This window comes from Echiichthys vipera (genome assembly GCF_963691815.1).
Source record: "Echiichthys vipera genome assembly, chromosome: 7".
Classification (NCBI taxonomy): Eukaryota; Metazoa; Chordata; class Actinopteri; order Perciformes; family Trachinidae; genus Echiichthys; species Echiichthys vipera.
The window spans coordinates 13,300,227-13,313,576 of record NC_139832.1 but is presented as its reverse complement, the minus strand read 5'-3'; the positions used below and the strand labels follow the sequence as shown (position 1 = coordinate 13,313,576).

General features: G+C 39.4%; 2 protein-coding genes across 2 annotated transcripts; both read right to left on the bottom strand.

The window, feature by feature from the left end:
• Positions 1-2,146: 2,146 nt before the first annotated feature.
• Positions 2,147-7,631, bottom strand: LOC310949546 (sodium/potassium/calcium exchanger 1-like; the record flags this gene model as incomplete). Its single annotated transcript, XM_083917022.1, has 9 exons — positions 2,147-2,396; positions 2,514-2,680; positions 2,876-2,965; positions 3,059-3,319; positions 3,506-3,594; positions 3,817-3,897; positions 5,042-5,150; positions 5,448-5,507; positions 6,588-7,631. The coding sequence occupies 9 exons, from the start codon at positions 7,629-7,631 to the stop codon at positions 2,147-2,149; spliced, it is 2,151 nt and encodes a 716-aa protein (XP_083773148.1).
• Positions 7,632-9,788: 2,157 nt separating this feature from the next.
• Positions 9,789-13,211, bottom strand: LOC310949678 (sodium/potassium/calcium exchanger 1-like). Its single transcript, XM_083917188.1, has 6 exons — positions 13,093-13,211; positions 11,756-12,742; positions 10,911-11,171; positions 10,749-10,838; positions 10,376-10,536; positions 9,789-10,273 (listed from the first exon to the last, which is right to left on the bottom strand). Exons 2-6 carry the CDS (start codon positions 12,578-12,580, stop codon positions 10,012-10,014), a joined length of 1,599 nt encoding a protein of 532 aa, XP_083773314.1. The 5' UTR covers positions 12,581-12,742; positions 13,093-13,211; the 3' UTR covers positions 9,789-10,011.
• Between the last annotated feature and the right edge of the window lie 139 nt (positions 13,212-13,350).

Below are 13,350 nucleotides of genomic sequence, written 5' to 3'. Positions count from 1 at the left end.
CTTGTAAAGTGTAAGAGCTGAGAGGCAGGGAGTTACGTCCTTGCGTTTGTAAATATTTTAAAAATCCACTGTATTTTCAGCATAACTATAGTAAAATGTTTGTACAGTTATTATACAGTCTATTTTATGACTTTGGTTCTGTTGAAGCTGTCACTATGTAAAAGTAAAAGTAAGTGTATGATCACGCTGTCAAAATTCACAAGTGGTCCTGGTGACCTTGTTAAGACTGTTGTCAACTGTGGATAATACGTACTTGCTTTTTGACATTTGTGTTTTTACAAAGCACTTTGACGAGATGAGCTCTTGCCATTCATTCTGATTTACATAATGCTGTGGCCCATGCAGTCTACGCTTAAGTGACTTTTTATTTGGCAGCTGCAGGACTTACTGCACTGTTTAATATTTCCATTACACGCAGTCAAAGAAAGCAATGAAATTCCTCCTCATCTGCACCCTGTACACATAGTTGGGCCATGCTCATACGCCTGAATACACTAGATGGTTACATCCAAACACTATAAAACATATCTGAATCAAGAAAGGGAGTACTCAGTTTAATGTATATGCACAATGTTTATTTATCTTTAAAATAAGCCAAAAGGGAAAAATACTTTTATGATGTGTTCAGCTTCTTTAAGCAATACCGTTTTTAATGTGAGGATTTATTTATGTGTTATATGGGACCACCAAGGATAGAATTCCTTAAAAACAGTACAATCAAACTAAAAGCAGATGAATAAAACCTGAAAATAAATGTTTTTTTGTTGGTTTAATCAACACAATTGTTTTTTAATAAAGAAAATAAATTGTTGACACAATAATGGATCTATAAAAATTGACTTGAGTACAATTTGATTCAAGTATTTTGTATATTTCCTTTTAGTCTTCTCTGTATGGTGATGTCATTTTTTTAACATTTGGACAAATCTCTTTGAACAGATGATGGTCCATGTTTCTTTGCACTGAGCATATTATTATAAGATCTATTAATGTCAAAGGTGTTAAAAAGACAACAGCTCTGCCCTGCCCTAATTCAAACTCACTGAATCACTGTCTTTCACTTAAAACTGACAAAAACCTGCCGAGATTCTGTTAGTAGTTTATTAACGCAGCCTATTACTGGACTTCATCAAAAATAACTTGTGATGCGATGATGGATTACTGTGTGCATGAAAAAAACACCAATACCACAACATGTAAATTTGCATTTTAGTCACCTCAGAAGTTGTAACAAAAAAGACAAAAAAAAGCATTGATGACCAAAACATAATTTGATGTGTACATGTTGTTTACACAATTTGTCAATCCAAACAATGTTTATGAAGTATTATTCAGAATTTGTAACACAGATACTAATTTGTATGATTTTTTTATATGAAAATAAGAAATCAAATTTCTTTCCTGGCTGGATCTATAGTTTGCTCTCATTTATAAATAAACACGTTTATTCTACAGATGTCCAGTTTGATTTTTTTTTTTGTTCAAACTTTGTGCGATTGCTATGCCTGACCTTTTAATAAAAACTTCTGTGCATGAAAGAACAGTGGGTTCAAGCAAGCTCAGGTTCTCTACTAAAAATAATAACGAAAGTTATAAAACACTTGTTGCACGTTACATATTATACAAAATTCACATTTAGAAATCCCAAAAGCGATTTCAGTCAAAAGCAATTTGCTTTTGACTGAAATTGCCTTGTGGATATCGATGACCTGGACAAATGAGAACATTCACAGGCACATTTAGAAACCAAAATTGTCAAAAATGTGCACATATTCTAGATTTCTAATGACATACTGTAGATGCTGTTTTGTAAACAGTGAAAACATTTTAATATTCATGTTAGTGTTCATTCTTTTACACTTACCTACGCTATATTAGTCTGTAGTTATGCATATCCCGGTACAAAACGTGTAAAAGCTGCCATAATTACTAAAAGTGTAGAAAATGTTGTAGTACATTATGTGTAATGTTGCTGACATACTGGACACATCACTGGCAGCAATGCAACATCAGTAGCTTTCTACACAGTTTCTACAGATATCCTGACCCCTGCTCATGATGGTCCGTACACGTGTGAATTCACAGTTGTGCTTCAGGTCACACGTGAAGAAAATGCCTGCTGCAGAGACAGCTTCTGCTCACACGTTCAGATGGAGACAGGGCAGATAATGATGCGATCCTCCAGCATCACGCTAAGCACCAGGAAGATAAAGTAGAGCAGGAACATGGTGAAACCCAGCAGCTTATTCATCTTCCACTTACAGGTTGCAATGGAGATGATGACGAAGAGGAGCATGATAAAGAGCAGCACGATGGCACAGAAGAGCCCATTGCTGCTGACTGCCACCGGACCAAAACCGTGAAAGGATGAGTACAGGAGCCATGGGACTGGAAGGCTTTTGAAACAAAGCGACAGAGCAAGAAACACAGAAAAATTAGAGACCATGAAATGTCTTAACAGCATCACATGCATTTCTTTTTCAATTGTGACACATCCTGGCATCTGAGCTCACCCCACTGTGATGTCGAAGATGTTACTGCCCACAGAGCTGGACACAGCCATGTCCCCCAGGCCTTTACGTGCCACGATCACACTGGTAATGAGGTCAGGGATAGACGTCCCTGCAGCCAGGATAGTCAGGCCCATAATCTCCTCTGAGATGCCGATGGTCTCACCCACCTACAAGTGCAAACTTGAGTTCAGGGTGGATAGAAGCTACAGAAATGGAAAATTACTTACACACAATCTCACTTCCAACTTATTCAAACTTACTTACACTGAATTCAATCCCAATGCTTTGTGCCCGTGTGCACATTCAGGAAATAAGGCAACACATTTCAAACTCCATGTCTAAATGTTACTCCAGTTACTAACCTGATGGGCCCACCACACCATGAGGTACGAGAAAACAGCGATCCACAAAATAGAGCCCAGGAAGGTGCCTGCAAAGAATTTTCTGGATTTCTGTGGGTCAAAGTAAGTGATATGATAGCAAAACAAGGTGTTGTGGCATTTAAGATACCACAGTTGAACTCACAGATGTATCTGGGTCTTTACCTGGTTGCGGACATCTGGAACTGTGAGCCACAGTGGGAAAATTATAGGCAGCAGGAAGAGGTAGGTGGCTTGTTTACGTGGTGTGTCAGGCCACTCTAAAGACAGGGGTTCATCTTCTTTCTCCTCTTCTTCTTCCTCCCCTTCATCGCCTTCTTCTTCACTGGACTCATCGCTGTCATCTTCCTCGCTGTCATCTTCATTGCTGTCATCTTCATCACTGTCCGAGCCTCCTGACCCATCGTCTCCTGCTGGCACATCCTCCTGTTGGGGAAAGAAACCATGATGGACAACAGCGGAAGCGGAAAACAAATAAAAGCAAAGACCAAATAAGCCTTCAGAGGCCTTCTGCCTAAAGTTCAAGCTCTATGCTTTGACTCTTACATAGACAGTTATCAAAGAGTGACTTCTGGGCTTTTTGATAACCACCAGGACATGGTTGGAGAATACCTTCTTGTCCTCTTGTTGCTCCTTCTTTTCTGATGCAGGGGCAGGGGCAGCCTCTGGCTCTTTGGTCAGCTCAGTTTTTCCTACACCATCTGTGAAAGGAATCCAAAAAATGTTGTGCATTTCCTTCATGCTTCTCACACATTCAGCCATCTAAAATAACTCCCATGTCATTATATAAGCCTGTAGGACAAGTTTGACTGTATGCTTTTTGCAGCCTAGGTGATGAGCAGCTTTCAGTTCAGGAGCAGACTCTGAAAGCTTGATGGAAGGTCGCCTGATCAGTGGATGACCCTCACATCCTTCCATGTTACCTTCACTTTTGTCTTGAGTTTTGCTCTCTGCCGTCCGTCTAGCCACATTATTCAGAGTCTCGGCCTTCTCCTTAAATTTCCCTACAAACAATCAAAAACACGAACGTAGAATTCTGTGTTGATTTTTTTCAGCCATGTGATAATTGCATTATTTTCAGTGTCAGTTTCTATGCCTTACATGAGTTAAAGCAAAACTACTGAGGCACAGAGAAATGTAACGAGAGGAAAAAATGAGCTTTTCAAAGGAACAGCATAAATCCAGACAGGATCCATTGAAAACCCTTTACAGTGTACATGAATACCACTGCTTCTTTGTCTCTATTAGACACAGTGATTTGTTTGTTTCCAAGGTGTGCACACACACACACACACACGCACACGCAGAAGAATGCAAGAACACAATGTTCCTTTTGAGACCAATATCTCAGATTTCAAACATCCACCTCAAGCAAGTACAATTTGAAGCAGATGTCGATATGGATAACAATGCAGTACACAGTACCATAACATCCATTTTGATATTACCTTCAAAGCACTTAATGTTCTTTTCCCCCTTTTAACTGAGCTCACATTCCCTACATATCATACAAACATTTGGTAAACAAAGACTTCTTTGTGTATTTTACTCCGGAAGCATGTCATTATCTAGGTAAGTTAAGTTAGCGACTGTATTTGTTATGTTGCTTTGGGCAATATAGACATTGCTGTGAGATGATCCTATGTGATCACCATAGCACAATGCACTGTAAAGCTATAATAACCTCACTAACATATCAGGAAAGGTTACTGGGGAAAAACACTGGCAAAGCTGTAAAGGACTAGTCCATTACCTCATTGCTAACAGATTAGATTACTGTTTGTTATCTAACTGATTTAACAGAAATTATTTTTTTGTATATCCCTCAAATAATATACATTTTATTGTGAATAAATTCATAATTATTATGTGCTAAACAATCTCTCTGTTGACTAATACCACAGTGATGAGAATATTTTCTATATTTCACTGTGGGCCTACACATGGATCCCTCCATATACTGAGGCAGGTATTTATTTGCTAATCCGCAGTATCAATCTGGACTTAGTGCTGTCTTCATTTGGGACACTTTGCTAATCCATTTTAATATGAGAAGGACGCAGTTCCCAGACACTCATTACAAGAGCACTTTTAAAGGCAGCAGATGATCAATCATTAGGGTAGTTAGGGTGGTGATACGGTACTCACCCTCTCCAAGAGGGTCTAATGTGTGGATCATGAGCTGGAAGATGGTGTTTCTCATGGTGCTGTTGTGTAAAGAAGCTGAGCTTCCCCCTCGCTGAAGGGATGGCTTCAACTGGGGAAAGAGATGGCCAAAGTCACGATAGATACTCACAGTAACACAGAGTGACACATCAATAGACAATCAGTTAGTGGAGGTTAGATTTTCTTGAGAAGTACATATACATTCACTCATAGGGAGGCTTGTTTACATGAAGTTATGATGAATGGGACTGCAAAAAGGTCAGTGCGATGTTGAATACCATACATAAATAAATATATAAACACTGTGAGTGTCTATAAATAAGTTACCCTTTGTGTCTGTCTTGTTTTGTGTATTTTTGCAGTTGATTGTTTGGTTGTATGATTTTACCTTTAAATGATTCTTGTCCCCTGGAGCAGGATGGGCATTTTCCTCAGCATCACCGTTTGTCTGTGTGGAACAATGTTTTTTCAGTGATAATCATAAATTGGTGAAGATAGAGCAAAGTTAATTCACTTTCGGAAGAGATTAAATATCAGTTAATATTGTATATTATAATCATTTATATTGCTATTTCACACATTGCACACTCTTGGGCCGGTTATTTAGTAACACTGAAGCTTTGACCATTCGTGATGAGCAAGTTGGCACTTTGCATCGCAAAACGTTTGTGTGTGTGTGTGTATGTTTGCATGTGTTGTAATGTGCTTTGAGTGGTTGGTAGACTAGAAAAGCAGTTTACCGTTCTTAGTGTTACATGTAAGTAAAAGAGCTGCATGCATGTCATTTGTCATTAATCCCTCACCCTATCATAACAAAATGAAAAACCACTATAGTATGATTATGTATAATGTCAAATATAATTCTAATGAATTAAAATGTGATCCTTAGGAACACAGCTCCAGTAAATATCCTGTGTACACAAATACTGTAGCTTTACCTTGTGTGAACACCTCCTCAAAGGATTAATTTGCTGTGGCTGATCAGCTTTGGCTCAAACTAAGGCCTTTGCTCATATCAGTTCACTCTTTTGACGAGATTAGCATAAAAATAGATGTCATGAGTGATGAGTTATGTGACTTTCTGCATCAGTAACAAACAACACTGCTTGTGACAGAATACGAGGCAAAGTCATGGATGAGTTAAGGGCTACCTTCACTTTTAAGAATATGCATCAGTTTTATGTACTGCCTTTTTATGTGATTATTGCATACTAGCGGAAATGGTGAATCATTTGTTAAGTATCATACAATCTGCAAATGTGTAACTCATCAGTGGGTATACATGTATCTTCTATAGCTGTATTGTTTATTAAATCTCCATAGCTTTGTTCTCAGTTACATACCACTGCCAAAATAAGTATACTAATAAGCTTAGAAGCATTTCGACAACTTTGGGCCAATGCCTGCAGACTGTTTGTAACTCTCCAGAGTGTCTTCTACACTTGAGGGGAAAACATCCTGTGCTATGAATACCCAATGACTGACTGATTATTGTGTCAGAAGAGTCATGTTCTGTCACATTGCTTACCTTTTCAGGTTCCTCTACAGCAATAATTCTTACAATGTTCTTGTTTTTGAGAAGTAGGGTCTTGAAGGTCCGCTCTATTTGCACGTTGAACTTCATGAAAGTCACATAGAGAGTGTAACAGGCCACCAGCATCACGCTCTCCCACCACATTATGACATTATCCAAGAAGAAGATGATGAGTAGGATGAGCCCAACTATGTAGAAGGATACATCTCTGAAAAGTGGCCACCAGGTTAGACGAAGTACCTCCCGTGAAAACAAGGCACACATTCCAATCACAAACAAAATGTTGAAAACAGCTGAACCAACTATCGTGCCAATACCCACATTGCTGTGGGCGATGAAGACTCCTATCAAGGAGGTGAAAAGCTCAGGCGCAGAACCTCCTGCAGCCATGAAGGTAGCTCCTGCTACATCATCAGATATGCTTAACTTGTCTGTGATTACCCCCAGTGCAGGAACAAAGAACTCATCACACACAATTGCAAGTGAAATGAACATGTACATCATCCCAAGAATGTGGAGGATCACCCAGCCTTGTCTACGGTCTTCAATAGAAAAAATATCTTGGGGGTATTCCCCCTTCATGTGTGGAGCTTCACCAGGAGAAGCTGGGGTGATAGTGGTCACAGGAGGAGCTGGAGCTGGTGTGGGTGTCTCCTGTGGAGGCTCAGGAGCCACATAGATGCAGTGCACAATAGTCCGGTTTGTGGTAGGTGATGGTGGAGATTCAGTGGGGGTGGATTCTTTAAAATTGGAAGTTGTTTCCGAATGATGTACCACATGCATCTCTACTGTTGTTTGATCTGTGGGCTCTAATTTATGTGTTGCAGTGAGAGGTTCCTCCATTCCCTGAGTCTCTACTGTAGCCTCCTCAACCCCCTCGGTTGAACCTTCTCCAAAATCCTCTCCAATCTGAGGCGTTGGCAAAGGCTCGTACAGTCTGGCACTGATGGTCAGCTGATAAAGGGTACAGAGAAAAACCCCGGAGAGGAGAAACAGGACCCGGCTCAGCTGCAGACGCTTCCTTCTTGTACAATACATTTTCCTCCACAGCAGTGATGCTACTGGCTATGGAGAATTAAGCTGCATAAATGGGCTTTGGTAGAGGACAAGTCCAGCTCTCTCCCCAGTAAACCATGGGGTCACAGATCAGGTCATCCTCAACTCCTTGGAAAACCCAGCGCACTGTGAATGAGACAAAATAACATTAGACAGCAGGTGGCAAAACAGTAGTGTAGATTTAAAAGCATGTGAACTATTCAGACAAGGCATCTGATCATTAAATAAATTATGTCTGTCTTAGCATTAGTGATAAGCCCATTTAGAGGGCTGTTATGACTACTTTCTTTGCAAGTTCTCCGAAACAGAATGAACAAAATGAGTGACAGATGGACCCAATAGACAAATTAATAAATTAACATAAAAAGAAAAACAGGAACAAGTACAATACATACAGTATCATGCGGTAAGGGGTTAGGGCGTATTTCCAAATAAAACACAAAGAAACAACACAATGCATTTTAATTACATATGCAGACTTACCACAGAACCAATGTCTTGCCAAGTGAAGGGTGCAAAAAATCCCCAAATGTAGATTTCCACAGCTGGTTAATGTGGCACATACAAGTCTAAACCGTTTCCAATAGCTACAGGGTTATGTAGGACACAGGACAAGTCTTCACAATGGATCAACATAATACCTGAAGTCTTTTAAGAGGATTATGTGCATTGTCTCACTCTCACTTTATCATGACTGATATCAGACCGATGGGTCTTTTTTGTTAAACAGGAGCCACAGAACATCTAGGACCAAACATCCATCGCATCATTATTATCATATAAAAAAGAATATACAGTGCTTATTCAATACATTAATTAAAATAAGCCTTAGATACCAGTAAATGATACAACTATATACAATATAAATAGTAAGACATAATTTCAAAATAAATTGGAATGAAAAACAAAGTGCAAAAGGCATAGTTATCTTACGCAGATCTCTTTCACTAGCTCCTGAAACAGAGATGTACACATTTCTTATTATTAATAACCTTAACAGATGGGACAGATTTGAAAACACCGGCTAATGGATATGAAATTGACCAAATAGAACTAGTGAGTAAACAGTTAGTTGTATTTTCTGGTTCTTGTTTCCATAATACAACTTTCTTAGCTTCTACATTAAGTGTAGCTTTCTATTCTAGCTTCCTCCAGCATGTTTGTGTATGGATGTGATAAAGCCAATGGTTTATTGTGTTTCCTTCATCTTTAAAAATACGATGTAGGGGATACCTTCTAATGTAATTTTATACACAGGCCATTAGCCAGAGTTTCTTTCTCTGCTTTTTATTAAACAACATAATACATTTAAAGACATTTTAGGGAACAACAATGAATATTGATAAATTAGGCACACACAGGTTATGAGCATATATTGTAGAGAAATAAAATTTATTTGATTTATAGCAGATGTCGATATGGATAACCATGCAGTACACAGTACCATAACATCCATTTTGATATTACTTTTAAAGCACTTGATGTTCTTTTCCCCCTTTTAACTGAGCTCACATTCCCTACATATCATACAAATATTTGGTAAACAAAGACTTCTTTGTGTATTCTACTCCGGAAGCATGTCATTATCTAGGTAAGTTAAGTTAGCGACTGTATTTGTAATGTTGCTTTGGGCAATATAGACATTGCTGTGAGATGATCCTATGTGATCACCATAGCACAATGCACTGTAAAGCTATAGTAACCTCACTAACATATCAGGAAAGGTTACTGGGGAAAAACACTGGCAAAGCTGTACAGGACCATTTATTGTTGCTTTCTATTCTAGCTATCTCCAGCATGTTTGTGTATGGATGTGATAAAGCCAATGGTTTATTGTGTTTCCTTCATTTTTTCAAATATGATGTAGGAGATACCTTCTAATGTAATTTTATACACAGACCATTAGCCTGAGTTTCTTTCTCTGCTTTTTATTAAACAACATAATACATTTAAAACACATTTTAGGTAACAACAATGAATATTGAGAAATTAGGCACACACAGGTTATGAGCATATATTGTAGAGAAATATACGTAATATACCTGCAGCTTTGGGACACACTGTGTCCTGATTGGAGCAGCAGAGTCACATCTAGCCTTCCTATTGGCTAATACTGAATGTTGCAATGCTGGCGTGTATAATGGACAGTAGGCTATATTGTTTATGTGTTTTTAATATTACCATAAATGTTGGGAGATTAAACTGTTACATGTTAGTCTGTGAATGTGCATCGCGATCAGCTAACAAATCCCAAATGTAAATTACTCAAGGAGTAACAGATAAAAATTAGAAAGTACATAAGTACGCATATAAAAAAGCATAATCAATTTTGTGTGTATATGCATATATATATACAATAATTCTAAGCCCTAGTGCCCACACTAACAGGGCAGACAATGATGCTATACTTCAGCATCATGGCAAGTACCAAGAAGATAAAGTAGAGCAGACACATGGTGACACCCAGCAGCTTATTCATCTTCCACTTACAGGTTGCAATTGAGATGATGACGAAGATGAGCATGATAAAGAGAAGCACGATGGCACAGAGGAGCCCGTTGCTGCTGACTGCCACCGGAGTAAAACCGTGGATGGATGAGTACAGAAGCCATGGGACTGGAAGACTTTTCCAAAGAAATAGAAAAAGACATACAAAGAAAACATCAACTGCATGGTAATCAACATTTGTTTTTACAATCATGACACATCCTGCCATCTGAGCTCACCCCACTGTGATGTCGAAGGTGTTACTGCCCACAGAGCTCGACACAGCCATGTCCCCCAGGCCTTTACGTGCCACGATCACACTGGTAATAAGGACAAGGAAGGAAGACTCTGCGGCCAGAGTGGCCATAATATGATGTGAGATGCCGATGGTTTCACCCACCTACAAGTGTGAACCAGGACTCAGACTGAATAAAAGCTACAGACTCTAAATCTGAGTTATAAGACTCAATCAATTTCTCAAAAAGATATTTAACAGAATGAAAAAATTGTGGTACCCTATTTAACGCCCCCATTTAATGTCAAAATAGCATAGTGTTTTTTGGCACTTCCTGTTTACAAACCACGTCTCTAAACGTTGCTATAGTAACTTACTTGATGGGCCCACCACACAAGGAAGTAGGAGAAGACAGCGATCCACAGAATAGAGGCCAGGAAAGTGATCACAAAAAACTTTCTGGATTTCTGTTGGACAAGTACACACACTTGAGGCATTTAAGATACCACAGTAAAACCCAGGTGTATCTGCGTCTTTACCTGGTTGCGGACATCTGGAACTGTGAGCCACAGTGGGAAAATTATGGGCAGCAGGAAGAGGTAGGTCGCTTGTTTACGTGGTGTGTCAGGCCACTCTAAAGAAAGGGGCTCATCTTTTCTCTCCTCTTCTTCTTCCATCTCTTCCCTCTCATCATAATTTTCATTTTTACTGGATTCATAACGGTTTTTGTCACTGTCATCTACATGACTTCCAGCATCTTCGGAGCCTCCTAACCAATCCTCTCCTGCAGGCATGTCATCCTAGAAACAAGTATTTAGTGTGTTGATCATGCTAAGCAATCGTTTAGACATATATGAAAGATAAAAGTAAAGACTAAAGAGGCCGTTTGCCTAAAGTTGTAGCTCTGTACATTGACTCTTAAACTCTTAGTGGACTCCTGAACTTTGTGATAACCACGATGACATGGCTGGAGAGCCTTCTTGTCCTCATGTTGCTCCTTTTGAGCCTTTGATGCCAGAATTTAGAGCCATAGCTCTTCAAAGGATTAGTTAAGCTGTGGTTGATCATCTTTGGTCTCACAAGGCCTTTGCAAACAATATTTCACTATTTTCACATGAGTAGCTTACAACCACACAGTAGGTGATTAGGGATGAGAAATATGGTTTTCGGTCTCATGGCCATTTTTCATAGGCTTTCTGCAACAAGCATGACAGAATTAGAGCCAAAATGATGCATGTGTGAACAAGTGTTACTTTTGAGTACCTGCCTCTTTTTAGCATATGGAACATTAAATGATGTCACTTTTATTTTTTACTCACACTCAGGTTAACATGATCAAAGTCCTTTGATTTAAAGCAAGACAATTTATCACAGGAGTGCTTACCTTTTCAGGTTCCTCCACAGCAATTGCAATGTTCTTGTTTTTGAGAAGTAGGGTCTTGAAGGTCCGCTCTATTTTCATGTTAAACTTCATGAAAATCATATAGAGAGTGTAACAGCCCACCAGCATCATGCTCTCCCACCACATTATGACATTATCCAAGAAGAAGATGATGAGTAGGATGAGCCCAACTATGTAGAAGGATACATCTCTGAAAAGCGGCCACCAGGTTAGACGAAGTACCTCCCGTGAAAACAAGGCACAAATTCCAATCACAAACACAATGTTGAAAACGGCTGAACCAACTATCGTGCCAATACCCACATTGCTGTGGCCACTAAAAACTCCTATCAGGACAGCGAAAAGCCTTGGAGCAGAACCTCCTGCGGCCATGAAGGTAGCTCCTGCTACATCGTCCGAGATGCCTAACTTGTCTGTGATTACCCCCAGTGCAGGAAGAAAGAACTCACCACACACAATTGCAATTGAAAGCAACATGTACATCATCCCAAGAATGTGGAGGATCACCCAGCCTTGTCTACGGTCTTCAATAGAGAAAAGATCTGCAGGGTATTCACCCTTCACGTGTGGAGCTCCACCAGGAGAAGCTGGGGTAATGATGGTCACAGGAGGAGCTGGAGCTGGTGTGGGTGTCTCTACTGTAGCCTCCTCAATCCGCTCTTTTGAACTTTCTCCAAAATCCTCTGCAATCTGAGGCATTGACAAAGGTTCGTACAGTCTGGCACTGAGGAGGGTACAGAGGAAAACCCCGGAGAGAAGAAACAGGAACCGGTTCAGCTGCAGACGCTTCCTTTTTGAAAAATCCATTTTGCCCTAAAGAAATAGTGGTCTTGATGTCTACAAAAAAAGTTGCATATATAGGCAGTCATAAAGGGTAAGTCCAGCCTTTTCACTAGCAGACTACGGAGGTACAGTCCAAAATTTCAGTAGGTCTTCATGTCACATCTTTGGCTCTTCGGAAAACCCAGCCTGTTGTAATAACAGATTAAATGACCGCTAGTATTTGCAAGCATTCAATGCATGATTGCCCATTCGTAGGCATAAATACATATACATGTAGGCCTATGTCACAAATAATGATACTTTTTAACCAACATAAATGACTAATGTAGCACATTGGTAAAGTGTCACTTACTGTACTATGCGTCCTACAAAAGAGGATTATGTGCAGCGTCTTATTTACACACTCAAACTGATCACCAAATCGTTGGTCATAGAGCACTACAGACGTTTGCTTTCCTAATTTAACAGCCATAAACCATAAACTATATATGTTTATATTGTATGTATATATTCTTTATACAGTATATATTCTTTACCTTTAAATGGGTGATTCGTCCTTGCCCCTTTTATGTAAAACTATCTACCAGTTGTGCTATAAACCAAGGCTCTTACGCTAGATGCCAAACACCAACTGTGCACTCCCTTCGTCATAGGACATCGATCACTTCCCACGTACTTTGACAAATCGTGCACTTTTTTGCACAACACAACTTCCCATGTCTCATTCGTTTTTTTGTCCTACTACGCGATCGTGCACGTGGATTGATACTTTATCATTGATTTAAATACGTGCG

What these genes read in the sequence shown, in the direction of transcription:
- LOC310949678 (XM_083917188.1), bottom strand. Translation starts at nt 12,580, where the DNA reads ATGGATTTTTCAAAAAGGAAGCGTCTGCAGCTGAACCGGTTCCTGTTT. An exon ending in TTCCAGATGTCCGCAACCAG is followed by an intron (nt 10,839 to 10,910) that starts GTAAAGACGCAG and finishes CTTGTCCAACAG; the next exon opens with AAATCCAGAAAGTTTTTTGT. An exon ending in ACCTTCGACATCACAGTGGG is followed by an intron (nt 10,274 to 10,375) that starts GTGAGCTCAGAT and finishes TCTTTGGAAAAG; the next exon opens with TCTTCCAGTCCCATGGCTTC.